Raw genomic sequence first — 20,118 nt, 5'->3', positions numbered from 1 at the left:
AAGTCGGTTGATCGGTTGATCGGAGGTTAAAGTGAGGGAGCTCGTCACACCATTGCTTTGATTTTCGTAAACCTTTTTTCCCCCCTTTTTCTTTCTTTTTCTTTTAACGGTTGACTTGTGAGAGGGACTTTTCTGCAGTACTTCCATGAAGGGTGACACAGAGGGTACGAAGGGGGCTGCGATGACTTTGTCGATCTCAAAATCTACCGGCTTAATCTTTTTTTTTATGATCACTTAATCTCCTTTTTTAGGGGAGGCTTGATGTCTTTAAGGTGTGATCATAATGTAGGGTGTGTGTATGTTCGTAAGGATGGCCGTGCATGTGTGTATGTGAATGTCTGTGTCATGCATCCATCCTTCATTTTACTGTCATCGGCTCGGACTCCTACAAGTGCTCGTAAGAATAGGATGCTTGTATGTGCTTTCACAGCCGTGACTGTGTGCGCGCGTGTGATTCCTTCTTTTACTAGCGGGGGAAGTAGGACACGAGAGCGGTGATTCCAAACAGTGCCGATATGATGCCTATGCATATGGAAATAGTGGCAATGTAGACGGTTTGAGGAAGAAGGGAATGTGTCACCGACGACACACTCGCATCATGCATTTGCGGGTAAGCTTTAGTATTGGCTACATAGGAAAGACGGTGTACACTGCACGTGAGAAGTCCTTTAGGGATTGTTACCTTCACTTCGCTCTAAAAGGCACATGTATATCCTTAAATCAACAATTGACACAAATATGAGAGATGTGAATTGTGTGATCCATGATAAGCATGGAGTCACACAATTCTGAACCCGCTCGATGCTCGCACAACTGAAGCAGGGCAATGTGAGACAAGCTCCTCGTGGCTATTTAGGTTTGTTGTGTAGTCGAATGCTCTACAAATTTCCTGCAAAATAAAAAAATGTTTTGGAGATGTTGCAAGGAAACCTAAACTTAGATGATTTCTGCACATCATGTATGTCGTTTCCAAGATCGCAAGATTCTTCAAAATCAGCGAGCTGTCATACTGAATCGCCAGATTTCTACCGGTCTTAGCCAGATATGAATATCAAAGAAATAAGTAGTAGAGGTGAAAAGGAGGAAGCAAAGTGGAAAAGGAACATTTTGTTGAAGTTTAAAGACAACTCACTAACAACAATATGCAAGATTGCGCATCTAACCTAGCAACCGATAAAACAAAAATCTGAAGGAGTTCACATAATAAGAGTTAGTTGCACCTGCAGGACATAAAGGGAATTTGTATTTAAATGTGCTGTTAGGTAAGTTCTTGTACTACTATTATGGGTCGCTTTAGTTTTTGTATGTTGTTGTTGTTACCACCATGCAAGTTTATGCATTGCAGGTGTAATTAACTCTTCACAGAATAATACTCTCTCCATTTTAAAATAAGTGCCTCAATTTTGTACTAGTTTTAGTAGTATAAAGTTGTCTTAAGATTAAGACATTTATTTTGGACGGAGGGAGTATGTAAAAAGCCAAAACGAATAATATGTCAAAAAAAAAACTCTGGACAGAATAATCTCACAGACCGGAAGGGGGCAGTCGCTCCTCCCTCCTGCCACGTGCTCCGGCGCGCCCCACGCCGCCCCGATCCGTCTCCCCCGCCGATAACCAACCGCAGCGCCGCCCGGCCCCCGCCCCGCCCCGCGACGACCGCACACGCGCGACGCGAGAGCATCCCCCGCAGTACGCAACAACACAAGCCAACAACAACAACAACAAAAAAAACTGTTGACAACTCGATTCCAACCGAGCCCTCCTCCGCAGCTGTGCCCCCCGAGCTTCGCCCCGTCCAGTAAAAAACTCCCCACCGTCGTCCCGCCGTTCGAATCGCCCGCCCCGCCCCCCTCGGCGGGATCCGATGCTCTCCGGCGACCAGGGCCTCCCCGACGGCATCGGGATGGCGCGGCTGGCCTGGTCGCGCCTCCCCACCGCCGACGGCGCCGCGCCGTTGCCGGAGGGCCCCGCCGCCTCCGCCCCCGCCCAGGACGAGCTCTTCGTCGGCGCCGTCGAGAGCCTCGACTACGAGGTCATCGAGAACTACGCCTACCGGGAGGAGCAGGTACGCTGCGCCGCGCATTTCGGCGGGCCCTTTTGCTCTCTCCCGTGCCCTCGTTCCCTACTCGTGGTTTCAGTGTGCGTTCGGTTAGGTAGATGAGCTCCTGGTGCGTGTTTGGTGCTTGCAGGCCCAGCGGAGCAAGTTCTGGGTGCCCTACTACATCATGCTCAAGTGGTTCTTCGCCCTGCTCATCGGCGTCGGTGAGTGCCTCCCCCATGACCTGTTTGCCCGGAATTTTGTCGTCTGTCAGAGACTAGAAAAAGCCTTATCTGGCGATTTCAGATGTGTGCAAGTAGGTTATGCATTGTTTGGCAGGAGGTCCCTGTGATTGTTAAACCGGGCTGCGTCATGTAAACGAGCAAACATTTTTATCATCCCAGGAAGCCAAGCACTAGGAATGCTGACCATATAGAAATCTTTTATTATCAGTAACTGTAATATAATCGCTCTACGCGATCCATATAGAAATCACTATGATTTACATCCCAACACCTGAAATCCCCCAGTTAACCGATGAAACTCGGCAATGTTCCAAAAGATCAGCCATATACAATGAATAAGCGTTTTCGAGGTTCTTGCATAGTCTACTGGTTACGCCTTGTATTGGCTGGTTAGCTGGTATTAATGGCTAAAGGATGACCAAGTGAGTAGTGCAAGCTAGCATTGATCACAAGATGCCGAAGCAATATTTATGTTTAATGTTTAAAACAAGCTGGCAGCTACTGAACTGAACTGACTAGGTGCTATTGCGTGACGCTTGCACAACTGCTACCTATAACTGTTGTTTCTGAGTTTTATACTACTGGATTGTTTAGTCAGTTAACTACCGTAAATTGTGAAATTTTACTTCCACCAGTTAAAAATCCCTCTCCTAGTTGAATTCAATACAAATATTGTTTTCCTCGTTCCTGGCCTTGTGTATCCGCAAACACTGCTATCCTGAAATTCCTATTCAATTCCCTCCAAACTGGCTATTCCTTACAATTATGATTTAGTTGATACGAAAAATATGAAATCCTAAGTCCTAACATAGTAGACCACACATCTACCAGTGGAAACTATTTTTATACTTCTATATTTTGCCCTCTGCCCCTCTCTGTGCCCGTTGTCCAGTTTTTCGCACAGAGTGGATTTTTGTTCTGTTATATGATGCAATCATCCTGTTTTCAGGTACTGGATTGGCTGCTATATTCATAAATTTGGCCGTTGAGAACTTCTCTGGATGGAAATTTACTTTGACTTTTGCTATAATACAACACTCATATTTTGTGGGGTTCTTGGTGTACATACTTCTCAATCTAGCCCTCGTCTTCTCTTCTGTATACATAGTCACACAATTTGCACCAGCAGCTGCTGGATCTGGTATCCCAGAGATCAAAGGTTACTTAAATGGTAAGGTTTAACCACTTGAATTCCTGATATTGGTATTCTGACAAGTTTGGGACATAATCTGGAATATTTATGTAGGAGTTGATACACATGGAATCCTACTTTTTAGAACATTAGTTGGGAAGGTGAGTTTACATTTCTCCCGTCAGCTATTATGATATGTCATGCCATGCTCAAATGCTGCTGCTTTGAGTAATAGATTTTTGGGAGCATCGGATCAGTTGGAGGTGGATTGGCTCTAGGAAAAGAAGGTCCTCTTGTTCACACTGGAGCCTGCATTGCTTCTCTTCTTGGGCAAGTAGGTTATGTTGGCGATCTAAATTTTGTTCCATTCAACATTTATCTCAGTTAAAAATCAAAATGTAGATATATGATTTTTTTCTATCATGTTTGTAATTTGTCTTTTGATCAGCATAGACAGAATGCAAAATATTCACTAGTGGTATCCCCTGTCCTGTAAAGGGGTCATAGACTCATAGGCCTGTGGATCAACCAGGAAGCCTTTTGTTTACATGCCAAAGAGTTTTCAGTTTCTCACCGGTGACCAGTCACCACCATCAATTTGGAAAACCCATGGAAACCCTCTCAAGAATTTTCAGTGTCATCATGATAAAATTAACAAAGATGGTTGTTATTACATGTAACATAGTACTTGGTGTGATTTTTTAGTCTGATAGTGTGATATAATAATCAACAACCTCATCAAGTCATAAAGCATGCTACCATTGGCGTTGTTTTTATAGGGAAATTAAAAGTGGCGATACAACATCTCATGAATATTTTAGATATAAGTAGTGATGTTTACTTGAGCGGATTGGGTACTGTGGTTACACTTGTAACTCTGTTATATAGACCAACAATTGTTTGTCCCAAAACCCAGTAAATAAGGACTCGCCAGCAGCTTCTGTTTTTCTTGCTTTACTTCATTTCCATTCTGTAAGTAATTTATGATTATTCTGCGCACATAAATTTGCCAACTAATTACTCTGTGCATATACATAGGGTGGATCCGCGAAGTACCACTTGAATTCTAGATGGGTACAGATTTTTGAAAGCGATCGAGATCGGCGAGATCTTGTAAGTTATTTCGTTTCGCATGCAATGTCATTTTTTTTAACGTTTCCATCTCTTGATGTATGGCTTTCTTTTTCCGTATTAACGTTTCAGCTGAACCGTTTTATTAGATTAAAAAAAATCCGTAGTGTGACCAGTGTCACTGCCTGCTATCTGCCAGTCAACAGAGAAAAATGAGCATATCCTGGTTGCATGAGATATTTGGGGTATAGTATAGAATGTTGTATTGAGATTCACTGTGGGTTATGGCATTTTTTATATGTTAACATTGTTAACTAAGGTTGTTCCATTGAGATTGAAATGTTTCAGATTTCAGACACTAAAACTATCTTTCTAGTTTAAAACTTGACGACTCTAGCTTAAGGCTAACACTTCAACGACCAGTTTCCTCTTCCCTGTTTAAAATGCGGGATTTGACTGGAAGCATCTGCACATTCTAGGGAGCTAAGGGCGTCCCCAGTGCCTCCAAGCTGGGACCCATGTCGAGCCTCTAAGCTTAGCTCAAAACTCTGTAGTGTATAACAAATACTCCGAGCCTCTAAGGTGGACCCATATAAAATAAAATAAAATAAAAACCCTGATTCACAACCTACTTCTTCTCATCTTCTTGACATGGTCAGCACTCTCTCCCCGCATGGGCCAGCGGATTATTTTAGTCCGAAGCAAAGGTTGGAGGTGGACACTATGCTTGTGTCGCCAATGATTTTGGCGTAGAGGCTCACACCTGCAGTGTATGGCACCGCCCTCTAAGGGCTTAGAGGCAGCAAAACATCACTCTGTGGATGCTCTATGGGGGCCTTGTTTGGACATTAGGTCGTAGAGTCAACAGGAGGGCAAGGTCCAGGACCTTGTTACCTTTCTGCCATGAGGGTGGGGCAATGAAGTGGCAGTCAGCAATAGAGATTAGGGAGGTTGGCAATTCTTGTTTGCTTTATTGGTGGAGTACAATGCATTGTATAGCCCGCGTTACACTCCCAGGAGATCAACTTTGGGGCTAAACCAAAACCAATGTGTGAGACAAACTAGCTTGAGAATCAGGGGCATAACTTGTTATTCTTATCCAACATACCTCCTCCTTGGCCTGTTGCAACTGTGGCTCTCCTGTCATGTCTCACATGGTAGCACCAGTCTAAAACTTCCTGGCTGGTGCCATCTAGAGCCCCTTTTTTCTTGATGAGGGAAGTCTGTAACCTCTGTTGCTATCATATTGGCTAGTGCTGGCTCTGCACAATGTCTCTATTAGCTATTGGATCAAGTGGATGGGCCTGAGGATAAGTGGTAATCCCTTTTCTCTTGATAAAATCTACTCCCTCCGTTCCAAAATAAGTGTCTCAACTACTGGCTATGTGCCTGATGCCTCTCAGTTCCTGGAACCAGTCGATGGGCTTGCTGGTACCCTAAGCTCTCTTACCTTCAAAGTTAAGCGGATTTGCTGAGATATCTGGATAGACAAATTTACATTTTGTAAGTGAGCTGTAATTTTTTTTGGCTTCTATTCGATACATGCGCATTTCTTTATTTCACCTGGTAAAAGTTCAGTAGGTAAATTATGTTCAGTGAGTGTTAAAAGTAAATCAGATTGTGTGTGTACATTAAAGTTCAAATACTAACATGACATTAAGCCTGTATTTAAAATAGAATGGGTGAGTTTTCATATTAAAGATCTCAAAGCTATATTAATAATGTTTCAAAAGGTGACATGTGGATGTGCAGCTGGAGTTGCTGCCGCCTTCAGAGCTCCGGTTGGTGGGGTACTATTTGCTCTGGAGGAAGTTACATCCTGGTAAGAATTTTCTTTCATCATACTAATAATAAAATTAGCCATGGTGACCAATGTAATTTGTTCCATCTTTTGATCTATACTTCTAGTCTTACCCTATTGTTTTCTTTACATTTAGTAGACAACTATTTCAGTTAGAGAATGTTCATATACTTTTCAGTAAGCAGTAGGGCAGTACTAACAGGTTTTTCTGATTCAATAACCTTGAATACACTTTTAACAGCTTATATATGTCCTTTTCTGGCTTAGTTATTTCTTTCTATAGCTGCTATCAAGAAAACCTTTAGCACAAATGTGATTCACTCCACAATCGTCTATTAAATTGCCAAATGAGTACAAAAGTAGAAATGCATGAGCAGCAGTTTTCTGCTCATTATGTCTCTCTGATTTGTTTATAACAATGCACTTATTAAAGTTACCTTTATGAGGAACCTGCTTCATTTGTTTGCATGACCAATATAAATACTCAAAATGTTGTCATAGATGAATATAGGCTGCACTTCTGCTACACTGCAACAGCATGCAAGGGCATTTGTTTAGTTTTAAATTGAACTTGAGAACATCCGTTTGGAAATACATGTTATTTAGGGACTGGCTACCTGATGGATAATATAGTCTATCATGAGGGACATTGCCAGGTTTCCCAGGCTGCAACTCAAGAAATGCACCTGAGTGCACTTCCTTTCACTTGTGTTGCCGTATTAGTTTTTTCAAGATTTTGGCCCTGTGCTTCCAATAGTATATACATGAGTTGACTTACTATGAAGATCAAGAGCACGGTTGCCACCTAAGTACCACTGTATTTTATGTAATATCATATTTTAGGGTTGTGGGATCACCACCATTTCCCGTTTTATTACACGTTTTATAATACTATTGTAAGTGTACTTTTGGCTCAAGAAAGATAATCATGTTGCATGTAAATTGGGTCTCTTGCTCTCCGTGGAACTTACTTTAGTTGTCACGGTAATACATTTTTCATAGATTTGTTGCTTTTACTCTCTGGTTTGATCTTAGCTAGTTGTTTAGACCTACTACTTAGTATGCTTTTGCTGGGTATTACTGTCATCCAATTCATTATGTAATGTTGGTAATACACTTATGAAGTGGAACCTCTCATGGCAGTTCTTTTTATGGACATCTACGCACGCTGGGTAGCCTAATGATTTGAAATATGTTGTTCAACTGCGGGTCTTGCACTTCAATGTAATGTGATTTGATTGATTATGTTATCATTATATTGCTGAAGGTGGAGAAGCCATCTTATGTGGAGAGTATTCTTTACATCTGCTGTTGTGGCTGTTGTGGTGCGATCAGCAATGAATTGGTGTGACAGCGGAAAATGTGGTCATTTTGGGGCTGGCGGTTTCATAATCTGGGACATATCTGGGTAAGATTACTTTTTCCTAGTTATAAGGGAATGAAAATGACCTGTGAATTGTGATATTGATTGTTTACTTTTTCGTAAAGAGGTCAAGAAGATTACTCTTACCAGGAACTTCTGCCGGTGGCAATTATTGGTGTTATTGGTGGACTCCTTGGTAAGTTACAGTATGCAAAGTTGACTCAGTATATCTAGAAATGCCATAGTCAGGCGTTGTACCTGACGAGAACTCATTCATAAAGTTTACCCAGTAATATCTAGAATTGCCACAGTCAACATTGTTTACTTGACGAGAACTCCTTTGGATGTCAACTGGCTAGAGAAGCAAAGCTGCACCTAGCCAGCCTGGATTCTTGTACTCACTCAACTTTAGGCTGACTGGGGGGTTTATTCCCTCAGTCTAGTTCATTTTCTCCCTACTGATTTTGTAAGTACTGCACTATGCTAGGTTTTGTCACAGTTGGCTAAACAGCTGAGGCCTGAGGGTGTCTTGTAGAGAATCCCCTGTAGTTAGAGTTGGATCAAGTTACATGAAAATAATATGTTAATTAACCGATGTATCACAATTGTGAAAAAACCTACCCACAAACTCACTGTAGGCCCAAACAAATAAACAGTCCTATATTTGTGCCATATTTCATATTTTTCAGTTAATTCATTGGGTGTTTCTTCAGGAGCGCTATTTAATCAACTCACCCTGTATATAACTAAATGGCGGCGAACGTATCTTCATAAGAAAGGGAAACGAGTCCAGGTATGCTGGAGATATGATATATTAGTGGTTATAAAGGTAGAACTCCTCTTGTAGTTATATACCTAACATCCAGGTTAAAATTTGCAGATCTTTGAAGCTTGCCTCATATCTTTGATAACATCCACTGTTTCCTTTGTGTTGCCACTACTGAGGAAATGCAGCCCATGTCCTGAATTAGAAACCAATTCTGGTATCCAGTGCCCTCATCCACCTGGAACAGATGGGAATTTTGTTAATGTGAGTCTACTTTAGGATTTTTCAACTTGAATTACATGCTCTCTTTAGCTACAGTAATATTGGTTGTGTTCTTTCTTAATATGTTGTCTGTATATTGCAGTTTTACTGCTCAAAAGATAATGAATACAATGATCTGGCAACCATTTTCTTCAATTCTCAGGTCAGAATATGTTTGAAAAGCTTTTCCTTCCATGGTCCGTATTCCATGTCACAATATTCAATAACATTCTCTTGCAGGATGATGCAATACGCAATCTGTTCAGTGCAAAAACATTCCATGAGTACAGCGCACAAAGCCTTATCACGTTCCTGGTACCCTTTTCTGTCTGCTTGATTTATGGAATATTATACCTCGTAATATCTTCCTAACTCCATGAGCTGTTGAACTAAGGAAAAACATGAAAAAGTACTTGCCAAGTCCAAATAATCATGATCTAAAAAAGTTTCGAATAATCAGTAGTCTCGTCGAAGTTCGATTGTGTTCTCTTGTATTAGTAGCACATGCTGTTGGTATAATAAAAATTGATGGTTATCGCTACTCTATGCATATTCCGATGCTGTAGCGAACTTTATTTCTCGCCATTCCATTTACCATCATTTGGATGAGTTTTGAGATATCAAGAAACTTTATTTGTCATATACTTACCTTTCCCCTTTTATTGCTTTGCTCAGGTCATGTTTTACTCCTTAGCTGTTGTAACATTTGGAACTGCTGTTCCAGCTGGTCAATTTGTCCCAGGAATAATGATTGGATCTACATATGGCCGGCTTGTTGGAATGTCTGTTGTTAAGTTCTATAAGAAACTAAATGTTGACGAGGGCACGTGAGTTATCACTATCTCCAATTAAACCTATGCTGCATGTCTTATTAATTTTATTTATTAGGCTTCTTATTTTTGCATTAATGGCCCCTTGAAGTTTATTCTTCCTTTCTGCTCTGGCTATTTTACTATTATTAATATTGCTATAGGTATGCTCTACTTGGTGCTGCTTCGTTTCTTGGTGGTTCGATGAGAATGACTGTCTCTTTATGTGTTATTATGGTTGAGATTACAAACAACTTGCAACTCTTGCCATTAATCATGCTTGTTCTTCTAATCTCTAAGGTAAAAACTCTGCAAACATTGCTCAAACTCTGTGAACTTTGACTCCTTGTTGAACATGCAGAGTGTTCCTTCTGACTTCTATTCATGTAGGCTGTTGGTGATTTTTTTAACGAGGGGCTATATGAAGAGCAGGCCCGATTAAAGGGCATCCCTTTACTTGACTCTAGGCCTAAACAAGTGATGAGAAACATGAATGCGAAGGATGCCTGCAAGAATCAAAAGGTTCTGATGATTTTTATTCCATTCAAGGTGGAAGAAAGAACTATATGTTGTGTCAGTATAGTTCCAAATCTAACACGTCCAATATTCTGGTGTTTGGTGTTAGGTTGTGTGCCTTCCTCGTGTTTCAAGAGTTGTTGATATTGTTTCTGTTCTGCAAAGCAACAAGCACAATGGCTTCCCTGTAAGTAGATGCCAGTTCTAGAACACAGCTGCTTCTGTGGGGGTTTAAATAACAGATTTTCTTTTGTTGTTCAGATTGTTGAACGTGGGCAGAATGGCGAGTCGCTTGTCATAGGTCTCATACTTCGTAGGTAAGATGCAGTACCATCTGCCCTTGCTTTCTTGGTTTACCTTGTACACTGAACACTGACCCATTTGTCCTCTTCTTTCAGTCACTTGTTGGTGCTTTTGCAATCTAAAGTAGATTTCCAGAATACTCCTTTCCCTTGTGGGCCAGGCATACTGAACAGGTTTGTCTAACGCTCAGTTTGCCGGTGCTGAACTGTGCTTATTTTATAATCTGCTATGGAAAATTATGCACAAAAGTAGGCAAAACCGGTTCAAACAAACACTAAAATAGGGAAAAGCGGATGGGGCAAATGTGATTATGAGAATCCACCGCAATGCCAAGGACAGCCTTAAGTCGGAACCAATAGTCTATTGGCTGGTAATAATGGACTGTTTTTGCTGTTATGCAGGCATAATTTTAGTGACTTTGTTAAGCCAGCTTCAAGTAAGGGAAAGTCAATTGATGATATTCATTTGACGGATGAGGAACTTGGGTTGTATTTAGATCTTGCCCCATTTCTAAATCCGTCTCCTTACATAGTGCCAGAGGACATGTCTTTGGCAAAGGTAAAGCCTGCTTTTATTTGGACCATACACTCACTTCAGTGAGTTGGATATTGAAATGATCTTTTGTAACGATTCTCAGGTGTACAATCTCTTCCGCCAACTGGGATTGAGGCATATATTCGTCGTTCCTCGGCCTTCTCGGGTCGTAGGACTGATAACAAGAAAAGATCTCTTACTCGAGGTGATATAAGCCACACAATCGTTGCTGTCGTATATTGTACAGAAGTTAAGAAAGTATATTTGTCTGGACATCCTTCTCAGCTCTATTGTTTTGATTACAGGAGGATGGCAATACCGCGACAACAGAGCTCCAGTCGACCAGTGTAAGGTCTATATTATCTACTTCTTGCAAGCTGAGCTTTTCGTTGCTGCGCCGCAATGCGCAGAACTGAAGTTAGCAACTCTCTCAATATCGCACTGGAAACAGTGAGTAGATTCTAACTCGATGCTATTGCCATGCTCGAGCACATAAGTGTTCGGACTACGTCTCACTGATCGGATTCACTAAACCGCCTGCCTATTGACGGTGGCACTCTATGCCGCGCTGGATCCACCGGTGCTTGTCTAGAGAAGCATTACATCACCGAAATAGGCTGGTGACATTTGGATGTGGTGCAGCAACTTGTCGATTCTGTTTTGGGTTGACTTGGGACTGTTTCGTCTTTGCAGAGCCTACCTGAACGGTAAAACGGCAGGGGGGAGCGCGCACCTGGAGCGTCCTCTTCTTGACAGCCTGATGATCGGAGGAGTAAATACATAGCACAACATACAGAGCGTCTCAAAGATAATTTTGATAGCAAGCAGTTAACCTTATTCCACCGCATGTCGTGATGGTACGCAAACCAAGCAACGCCCAACGAGCTACAGACGCAGGATTCTTCAAGGTTGATGATGCAACGGGAGGATGGCCCCGTGCGGTGGTGACTAATTAGGCGATTGTAAACAAAAAATGTTTATAGACTCACTGATGTCCGTAGCCGTCATCCATGTAAACCACGAGAAAATTGAAATTCTTTCGAGTAAATTGCTTCTCTGTGGTTGAGATGATATAACAAGGAAGATATAGCAGGTCGGAATCTGTGCACTGGGTCGAATCCTATCACCTCATTTATTTTCGGTTCTGCTATCGCTTATACATGTGTTGGCTTTCTCCCTCTCTAAAAGAAAAGTTACATGTATGGCAAGAGTTGCTGGCAGGATCTGAAGATGGATATGAAGGCAGTTCAAGCCGTCGATGAAAATTTAAAGCCAGTGGGGAACTCACAACGGTGCCTTGTTATTAATACTCAACAAAACAACTGGCACACCACAAAAACACAGTTCTTTCAACAGATTTTCTCAGAGATTTTTTTAGTTCATTCTTTGAGGCAAGGGATTTTTTTGTTTCTTTCATTTAGTTTTTTGTTGAGGAACGAACACACATTTTGTTTTTTGAGGGGGCACACACAGTTTTTTTTTTTTGAGGGGGACACACAGTTTTATTCAGGACAGGCCTGTAATACCGAAAGGCAGCCCAGCCCACTCAGGCCCGAAGTCCCTGTCTCCCTGACTCTCTCGGCTCGTTCCTTTCTTTCTTGGGACCGAAGCCGGGCTCGGCTCCAGTCCCCCAAATTACAACCTCTCTCGCCGTCTGCTCGCTCGCCCGTCCCCCAAATCCCTACTCCCCCACCAACCCCAGCCGAACCCCGGCGGCGTCACCGGCGATGGAGTGCGTCATCGGCGTGGTCGGCCGCGACTTCGCGGTCGTGGCGGCGGACACGTCCGCCGTGCAGAGCATCCTCGTCCACAAGACGGACGAGGACAAGATCATGCTCCTCGACTCCCACAAGCTCATGGGCGCCTCCGGCGAGCCCGGCGACCGGTAAGCACCCCTCCACGCCCGTCGCCGATCCGCCCACCCCGGCGGCTCCGGGCTCGCTTTTCTGCTGGGGGCGGCTTTGCGGTCTCGATCTGACCCGATCTGGCCTTGTTTTTTTTTCTTTTCCGGGGGCGTCGGGCGGCAACAACAGCGTGCAGTTCACCGAGTTCATCCAGAAGAACCTCCACCTCTACCAGTTCCGCAACAACATGCCGCTCAGCACCGCCGCCACCGCCAACTTCACCCGCGGCGAGCTCGCCACCGCCCTCCGCAAGGTGCCGACACAGCCCACTTTCTCTTATGCTATCTAACGGTCCTGCTGCGGATTGGCCGTGCGTGTCCCTGGGAGGGAGGGGCTAGGGTTTGCTATCCCCACCTATAGCACAGCGGTTCTGTTTCTTAGGGTTCGATTGGGCAGAAACTTCTGGATTACCGTGTTTTGTTCAGGTTACTTGCTCTGGTGTAGACCTGTCGTTCGAAGCGCTGAGGATGTCATTGTGGATTTTTGCTAACTTGAATGGGGTCTTATGGCTTACTATTGTGTAGCCTTGTAGGTCTTCTTATATTCATATTAACGGTTTGTTGATGAATACCGTATGTCATTTGTTTGTCAAACATTTTTGGACAAATTAGATGCCTGTTATACACTCTTGTGTTTATGCTAGTTTAAGTTCATGACAACCTGAACCCCTCTGTACATTAGTTGGGATTCCTCAACTAAATTCTGCATATGGGATTCAATTGCTTCGATCAAAAAAATCTGTCTAGAATACTCATTGATGCTAGCTCAAGTTGACTTCATGTTTCCATCATTGGGATCATGGAGCAATGTTACATAATAATGCAGAAGAACTGTTCTAGAGTAAAAAGTGGATAGAGCTATATCACCTATGAGTGCCACAGGGAAGGGCTAGGGTTTGTTAACCCCACCTTTAGCATAGGCGATAGCTCTGTTTTACACCATTTCCGTTTCCTTAGGGTTTGAAACTTCTGGATTGCCATTTTTTGTTTAGGTTACTTGATCTGGTGTAGACCTGCTGTTCGACGGGCTGGGTATGTGATTGGCGATTTTTGGTGACTTAAATGTGGACTTTTTTTATAGAAAAAATAGATCTCTGTGTTACACTCATGTGTTTATGCTAGTTTAAGTTAATGCCAACCAGACTTTTGTACATTAGTTGGGATTCCTCTACATTCTGCATATGGGTTTTAACTGCTTTGTACATATTTTTTCTTTCTAAAACATGCATCAATGGTAGTTCAACTTGACTGCATGTTTCCATCATTAGGATCATGGAGCAACGTTACATGTTAATACAGAAGAACTGTTCTAGACTAAGCAAATGTGTAGTGGATAGAGCTATCATTTATGTTAATGCATTTTCTGAACTGTCTTTCATTTTCATGTTATGCCTCTATGGTCCTTGGGCGCTTCTTCTTTGCTAGTAGATTAAATCATCGACATTTTTGTTTTTGTTTTCATTTGTGAGAATTCATGACTAACATTTTAGTGAGATATTGCAGTGTTTTAACTTGCACGAAGTGCATAATTCTGAACTTTACATTCACTGTAAAGAAGCAAGTGCAGGGCTCTGTCCTTTTTCCATTTTGTTGTTGTTTGGCTCCTAGTTGTAGGTTTATATAGAGAAATCTTGGCTGCAATTTACAGATTAAAAACTAATGATGTTTAGCACAGACTTGGGCTACACCACCTAACTATTCCATTTGTAACATAATTGCGTTTACTTTGTTGTCGGCACCTCCGTGCCACCTTTTCCTTTGCCTTTATTTCTGAGTGAGGTTACTTCTGTAGAGCTCTAGTTGAATTCAACTGCATCATTAACTGATTTTGGTGGCAACACATTCATCTTTTTCTCTTGACAATTCTTTCCCTGACATTCATGTTTCATTTTGCAGAATCCCTACTCTGTAAACATCATACTTGCAGGGTTTGATAAAGACGCTGGTGCATCGATGTACTACATTGACTACATCGCGACGCTCCACAAGATCGACAAGGGAGCATTCGGGTATGGGTCGTACTTCTGTTTGTCGCTGATGGACAAGTTGTACCGCCCTGACATGACTGTTGAGGAAGCGGTGGACCTTGTTGACAAGTGCATCAAGGAGATCAGACTCCGGCTGGTCGTCGCGCCCCAGAATTTCGCCATCAAGATCGTGGACAAGGATGGCGCCAGGGACTATGCTAGGCGTGAGATCGGAGGTGACAGTCCTGCAACCGCAACCGCAACAATAGCAACAACTGCCTGAGGTGATTGGCCCTGTCGGTGGTCATTTGGAGGCTGGAGACTGAACCCTTCCTGTTAATTGTTTCCGAGTACTGTCACTATGTAATCGCAATACGTTTCGGTTCGAGAACTGTGTTGCAAATTCTCCCAGCTGTGGACTATAGTCTGTTTATGACCCCCATTTCATGGTTATATGTTTCACTGTTTCTTGCTATTGAATGCTGTGCTCCGGGTACTCTGGACTTCCTGCTAATGACTGCTGCTGCTTATTACTGTTCTGCTTCTGTCGGTGCTGAGAATTTGTGTGTAATGCGTGCTGCGTGGTTCATCTGTTAAATCCTAAATAGTGCTGCTCATACAAAACCATGAACTGTGCGGTCTTAAATACTGATGTGGTGATCTGCCTGAGTGGAAACTGTTTGGCATTGTTTCCTTGCAAACATTACTGTTGTAATAATATGAGGATACACATGTAATTTCTTGCTTGGGATTTTTACTCATGTACTACTCTAAATACTTTGCCTGATAACCTGGAACGGGAGGAAACACTTTCCAGAAACATGCATTTCATCTGCAGGTTTGTCACTATATTCGTTTCTTCATGAATGTTTCTTAACATGATTCAGTGGTAAATAAAATGCCACGCGACAAACCGGCAGTACGACTAATCTGTTCATGCAGAAGAAACTTGCTTACAAACTTGAGTCACATCAGAAAAACTGGATGATACTACCATACTATGTCAGATTTTGAATGCTGTGCTGTTCCGTTGAGCAAACTTTCATGTAGCTGCTACGAGGAAGCGACTTCATTTACAATTATATTTTTACAAACACAAAACCTGAGCTATAGTTAATAAGCTGGACTGTCAAAAATGAAATCCTTTGTAGGGGCAGGGCAGTATACATCTTAAATCCTTCTATAGGGGCCTCAAAAGTGGGTAATCTTCCAGGAGTTCCCGCTCCGACAATGTGTCGTTCTCATTCTGTGGTGTCCATAAGACCTCGACCGCCTATGAAGAAGGTCAACGAAAATGGTTAAACACTATTGCTATAGCCTCATTAAATCAACCAAAGGTGGATAACAGCATGCATTGCAAGAAAAAATCTAACAAAATGTTGCTCATTGAGTGCACACAATGTGATAATGTCAGATTCTTCGATACTATCGATGCAAAAAAAAAAAGATTCTTCGATACTAGTGGAGTGCAAAATTTATGGTGGATCTAACAAGCTAGCTCTACTCGAAAGCATTGTTAGTTTTAGTTACAATGACCAGGTTGCTGCTGGTTTACATTCATCGACTCCAGAGAAAAGGAACAAGCAGAGAATACCATTATTTTGCTTGACGGTACGCCACCAAGCATTTGTAGAGCTGTCTTCAGGTCACTGCTGCTGTTTATAGTAGGTAGCTTGTACACCCCCTCAGCAGCAACCAATATGGTAATCTACGAATAAGAATAAAAAAGTTTAGATATGAACTGATGATTACCACTAGCAACACAGCTAATCAGGAGGTTTTGTCAGTAAAGAGAGGGAATATAGTTTATAACAAAATTTGCAACAAGGGTGGGAATATTTCCACAGTAGTACAGTACGTTTATTTTACTAGGTAGAAATAACTAGAATAAGTGAACCTCCTGTGAAGGTCCCAAATATCAGATATATTACATCCAAAGATTGCTTCCATTTAATTTGAATGTTTGAAAAGCATACCACAATGTACTCGTTGCTAAAACCACTTGATCTTTGAGTGCCTGCTTTTTGCCTCTTGATACTGTTCACATTCACGAGTGTCTCTTCATCAAACTTGCCTCGTTCCTCAATTGACAGTTGATTGAAACGTTTCTCCCCATCATCCATGCTTCGTTTGACATCCACCTTGAGAATAAGTTAATACCGAAGAGATTAAGAAATATGAATCCAAACAAGAAATTTACCGAATTCCAAATCTATAAAATCTTGCTAGTAAGACAGGCAGAGCTCCTTTCCTTGGTTGGCAAAAAAGGGATCAATTAGTAATTACATGTATAGTGGTCATGTGTGGGATGTTAGGCAACCTACAAACTTTAGTATGAAAGTATAGTGTACCATTCAAAATTTGTGAATATTTCTTTTTTTTTTGGTGATGAAACATTGACGGATATGACTGACACTACCAGTGAATTGAAAAAAATACATACACTGCATAAACTGAATATAAATCAAAGAACTAAGTGTGCTTACTGTTGAATAAGCTGAGATACAGCAATCTGGATGCCGAAGTAATGCCAATGTTGTCTCTGGAAGACATCATATGAACAACAAAATAGTTAGATTGAATGCAGAAGAAAAAGGGTCAGAATCTTATGAAAATAACAAATCTTCACAGTATGCTCGCTTGGTAAGCAGTATGTTGACTTCACATGCCAATAATAAAAACTGTCACACAAATATGCTGTTGCCTGATACCATATACCACCATAACTTGAAGTAGTATAATGAAGCAACATACATTATCTGGTTTTACCTGCTAGTACAAAGCTCAACCCAGCTGGGGTTGACGTATCTGCTTTCTCGGCTATTTGATCAAGCTCCTTTTGAAATGATCGGGCCATGCCTAGTAAGCCAACCTACGAACATATTTCAACATATAGATTAGGAAATTAAAATGGACTGCTTCCACAGATAAATAAAGGAATATGCTATGTGGATTAAGTGTCAGTGAATTTGTTGTAAATCTACATACATTGTGAGTAACGTTGGCATGATTACTGATAAAAAGATTAATGCTAGCAAGCATTTCTGATTGCCTAATGTCGGCATGATTACCAATAAACAAATTAAAGCTGCCACCAGAAGCCCTGATTTGGCAATTACCAATTGCTATACATCTAAGCACAGTACGCTGTAAACAACATATATGATGTATCACGGTTTGGAAAGCAACACTACATAGTTAAGCTTTAGAAGATAAACATACCATCACTCAATCAGAGGCAAGTGTGCAATAAATCAAACAAAGAACTGCTAATGATATCTTTGTTATACCATAGCTCTTATGAGTCAAAATTCTCCATGATATGGCAACAGTGTAGTATCACCAGCTGATCCTAATGCATTCTCGTTTATATGTTTGGAAGGACAATTTATGGTATAAGGCCCTCATTTTACCCAAATAAATTAGGAGTCTAAATTATATGACATGAGTAATGTTGACATTATCTCATTTGCATGATTATATCATCAGTTGCATCACAGTACAGCTGCCAACATACATCAAGATCACAGAATGAACAACATAGCTGGACCTGCTCCGAAAGTTTCTAACCTTATTAAAGATGTACACACAAAAGCTAAGTCTTTTTAATACAGCCTTAACCATTGATGGATCTAGAATCCAAGAAGTTAGCACTGTGGAACTGTCAGAACAATTTAGAACCAAATAGCCACAAATACCAAGTCTAGGCAATGTATTATGCAGAACATATAGAAATAGTGCCCAAATCAAGAAGTGGTTTACATGTTGCAATAACCGATCTACCATCAATCCATTTGAATAAGTGGTTTACATTTTACAGTAACCAGCTTATCAACAATTCATTAGAGGAACAGTCAGAATATTTATAACCAAAATACCAAATAGCCACAAATATCAACTCTAGGCACACACGGCTTCTAGTGTATCAGTTAACCAAAATCATGCTAAATCACGATGGCATGCTCAAGCAATGTTTTATGCAGACATCTAGAAATGGCGCGCCACATCAAGAAGTGGTTTACATTTCACAGTAACCAAGCTATCGACAATTCATTTGCATATTGTTCGTGCAAACATATGAAGAGTGTTGAGTCCATCAAGTGATCTATGCTAAGGTGAATTACTCAGGCAAGAAATAGTCGAAATACCAGAAGAACTTAGAACCAAATAGCCACAAATATCAATTCTAGGCACTGTTTTTATGCAGAACACATAGATATGGTGCGCCAAATCAAGAAGTGGTTTACATTTTGCAATAACCAACATTTTACAGCAACCAATATATGGACAGTTCATTTGCATATTTTTGGTGCAAACATGTGAAGTGTGGAGTCCATCAATTGATCCATGCTAATGTGGAGTACATAGGCAAGGAATCCTTCCAGCCACCGTAGGAAAACAACAGAAGAAGAAAGGGTAGGATTAGGAACCTGCAGCTTGAGGACGGTGGTCTTCTGCGTGTCGGTGAGCACGCTTCCGCCCCCGGAGGAGTCGGTGAGGAAGCCACCGAGGTAGAGGAACGCGGCGAAGCCGACGAGGGTCAGGAGGAAGCCGGAGCCCCCGAAGCCGATGCCGAAGGCGGGGCCGACGGACACGAAGGGCGAGGGCGAGTAGAAGGGCGCGGAGGAGTACCCGCCCCCCATCCTGGGCGCCGGCGCGGTGTACCCGTAGGACGGGGCCGGGGAGGACCGCGAGGAGCGGGAGGAGAAGGCGGACCCGCCGACGCGGCCGCCGGACGCCGCCAGCGCCGCGTGGTGGGGCGCCGCGGCCGCGAGCAGCGCGCCGGCCAGGAGGAGCGCCAGCGCGGGCTTCCTGAGCGCCGCCAGCGAGTCGAGCAGGGACCGCTTGAGCGCGTCGAGAAGCGCGTGGGGTGGCGGTCTTGCTGCCGGCTCGGCGGCGACGGGGCACGGGGGGATGGGGGATGCCTGGTGGGCGCGGAGGCGCGGGAAGCGGGCGCGGGCGGGGAGGGGCGAGGGGCGGAGGTGGTGCGGGCCGCGGCGGGGCGGGGGCGGGAGCGAGCGCGGGTGGTGCGGGGAGAGGAAGCGGGCGGGCTCGAGGAGGGAGGCGGCGGCCATGGCGGAGCGCAAGGCGCGATTTTTCTTTTCTTTCTGGGAAGTGTGTGGCGGTGGAGGGTCGGGGTGGAGAGGATGACCGGCGCCGGAGCTTGTGTGTGTGTGTCTGTCTGTCCTCTTCCGCGGCATGAACAGAAGAGCACGGTGGGTGGAAGTTTCAGTCTACGCGGGGAGGCAACCAACGGCTTGGATCGGGCCTGCTAATGACCGACGACGTTGATGAAACATGGGTGATCTGACATTCTTTTTTCTTCTGAGGGGGAAAACGTTGCCACTTTATTCAATGTTCATGGCTCCTTCTAGAGCAATCTTTGAGCTCACACGCTCGGGCAATCTA

The 20,118-nt window shown here is 42.9% G+C and overlaps 3 protein-coding genes across 5 annotated transcripts; 2 read left to right on the top strand and 1 right to left on the bottom strand.

The window, feature by feature from the left end:
• The first annotated feature begins 1,667 nt into the window (after positions 1–1,667).
• Positions 1,668–11,939, top strand: LOC123095780 (chloride channel protein CLC-d). Of its 3 annotated transcripts, none has more exons than XM_044517345.1 (23): positions 1,668–2,065; positions 2,190–2,262; positions 3,233–3,454; positions 3,530–3,576; positions 3,651–3,749; positions 4,454–4,528; positions 6,220–6,308; positions 7,555–7,695; positions 7,776–7,846; positions 8,364–8,443; positions 8,531–8,680; positions 8,781–8,840; positions 8,918–8,992; positions 9,353–9,504; positions 9,651–9,786; positions 9,877–10,008; positions 10,112–10,189; positions 10,264–10,319; positions 10,401–10,478; positions 10,707–10,863; positions 10,943–11,044; positions 11,145–11,289; positions 11,533–11,939. In XM_044517345.1, exons 1-22 carry the CDS (start codon positions 1,865–1,867, stop codon positions 11,253–11,255), a joined length of 2,385 nt encoding a protein of 794 aa, XP_044373280.1. In that variant the 5' UTR covers positions 1,668–1,864; the 3' UTR covers positions 11,256–11,289; positions 11,533–11,939. The 3 variants fall into 3 exon arrangements, with proteins under 3 accessions (XP_044373280.1, XP_044373281.1, XP_044373279.1); XM_044517346.1 differs by having other exon boundaries at positions 1,669–2,065; positions 11,145–11,186; XM_044517344.1 differs by having other exon boundaries at positions 1,670–2,065; positions 11,145–11,191.
• Positions 11,940–12,420: 481 nt separating this feature from the next.
• LOC123095779 (proteasome subunit beta type-2) lies at positions 12,421–15,184 on the top strand. Its single transcript, XM_044517343.1, has 3 exons — positions 12,421–12,724; positions 12,873–12,996; positions 14,639–15,184. Exons 1-3 carry the CDS (start codon positions 12,567–12,569, stop codon positions 14,990–14,992), a joined length of 636 nt encoding a protein of 211 aa, XP_044373278.1. The 5' UTR covers positions 12,421–12,566; the 3' UTR covers positions 14,993–15,184.
• Positions 15,185–15,625: 441 nt separating this feature from the next.
• Positions 15,626–19,910, bottom strand: LOC123095778 (uncharacterized). The gene is made up of 6 exons (XM_044517342.1): positions 19,140–19,910; positions 17,479–17,581; positions 17,196–17,251; positions 16,686–16,850; positions 16,304–16,417; positions 15,626–15,982 (listed from the first exon to the last, which is right to left on the bottom strand). The coding sequence occupies exons 1-6, from the start codon at positions 19,908–19,910 to the stop codon at positions 15,890–15,892; spliced, it is 1,302 nt and encodes a 433-aa protein (XP_044373277.1). The 3' UTR covers positions 15,626–15,889.
• Positions 19,911–20,118: the final 208 nt, after the last annotated feature.

This window comes from Triticum aestivum, chromosome 4D (genome assembly GCF_018294505.1).
Source record: "Triticum aestivum cultivar Chinese Spring chromosome 4D, IWGSC CS RefSeq v2.1, whole genome shotgun sequence".
Classification (NCBI taxonomy): domain Eukaryota; kingdom Viridiplantae; phylum Streptophyta; class Magnoliopsida; order Poales; family Poaceae; genus Triticum; species Triticum aestivum.
This window is presented reverse-complemented; position numbering and strand designations above follow the sequence as displayed.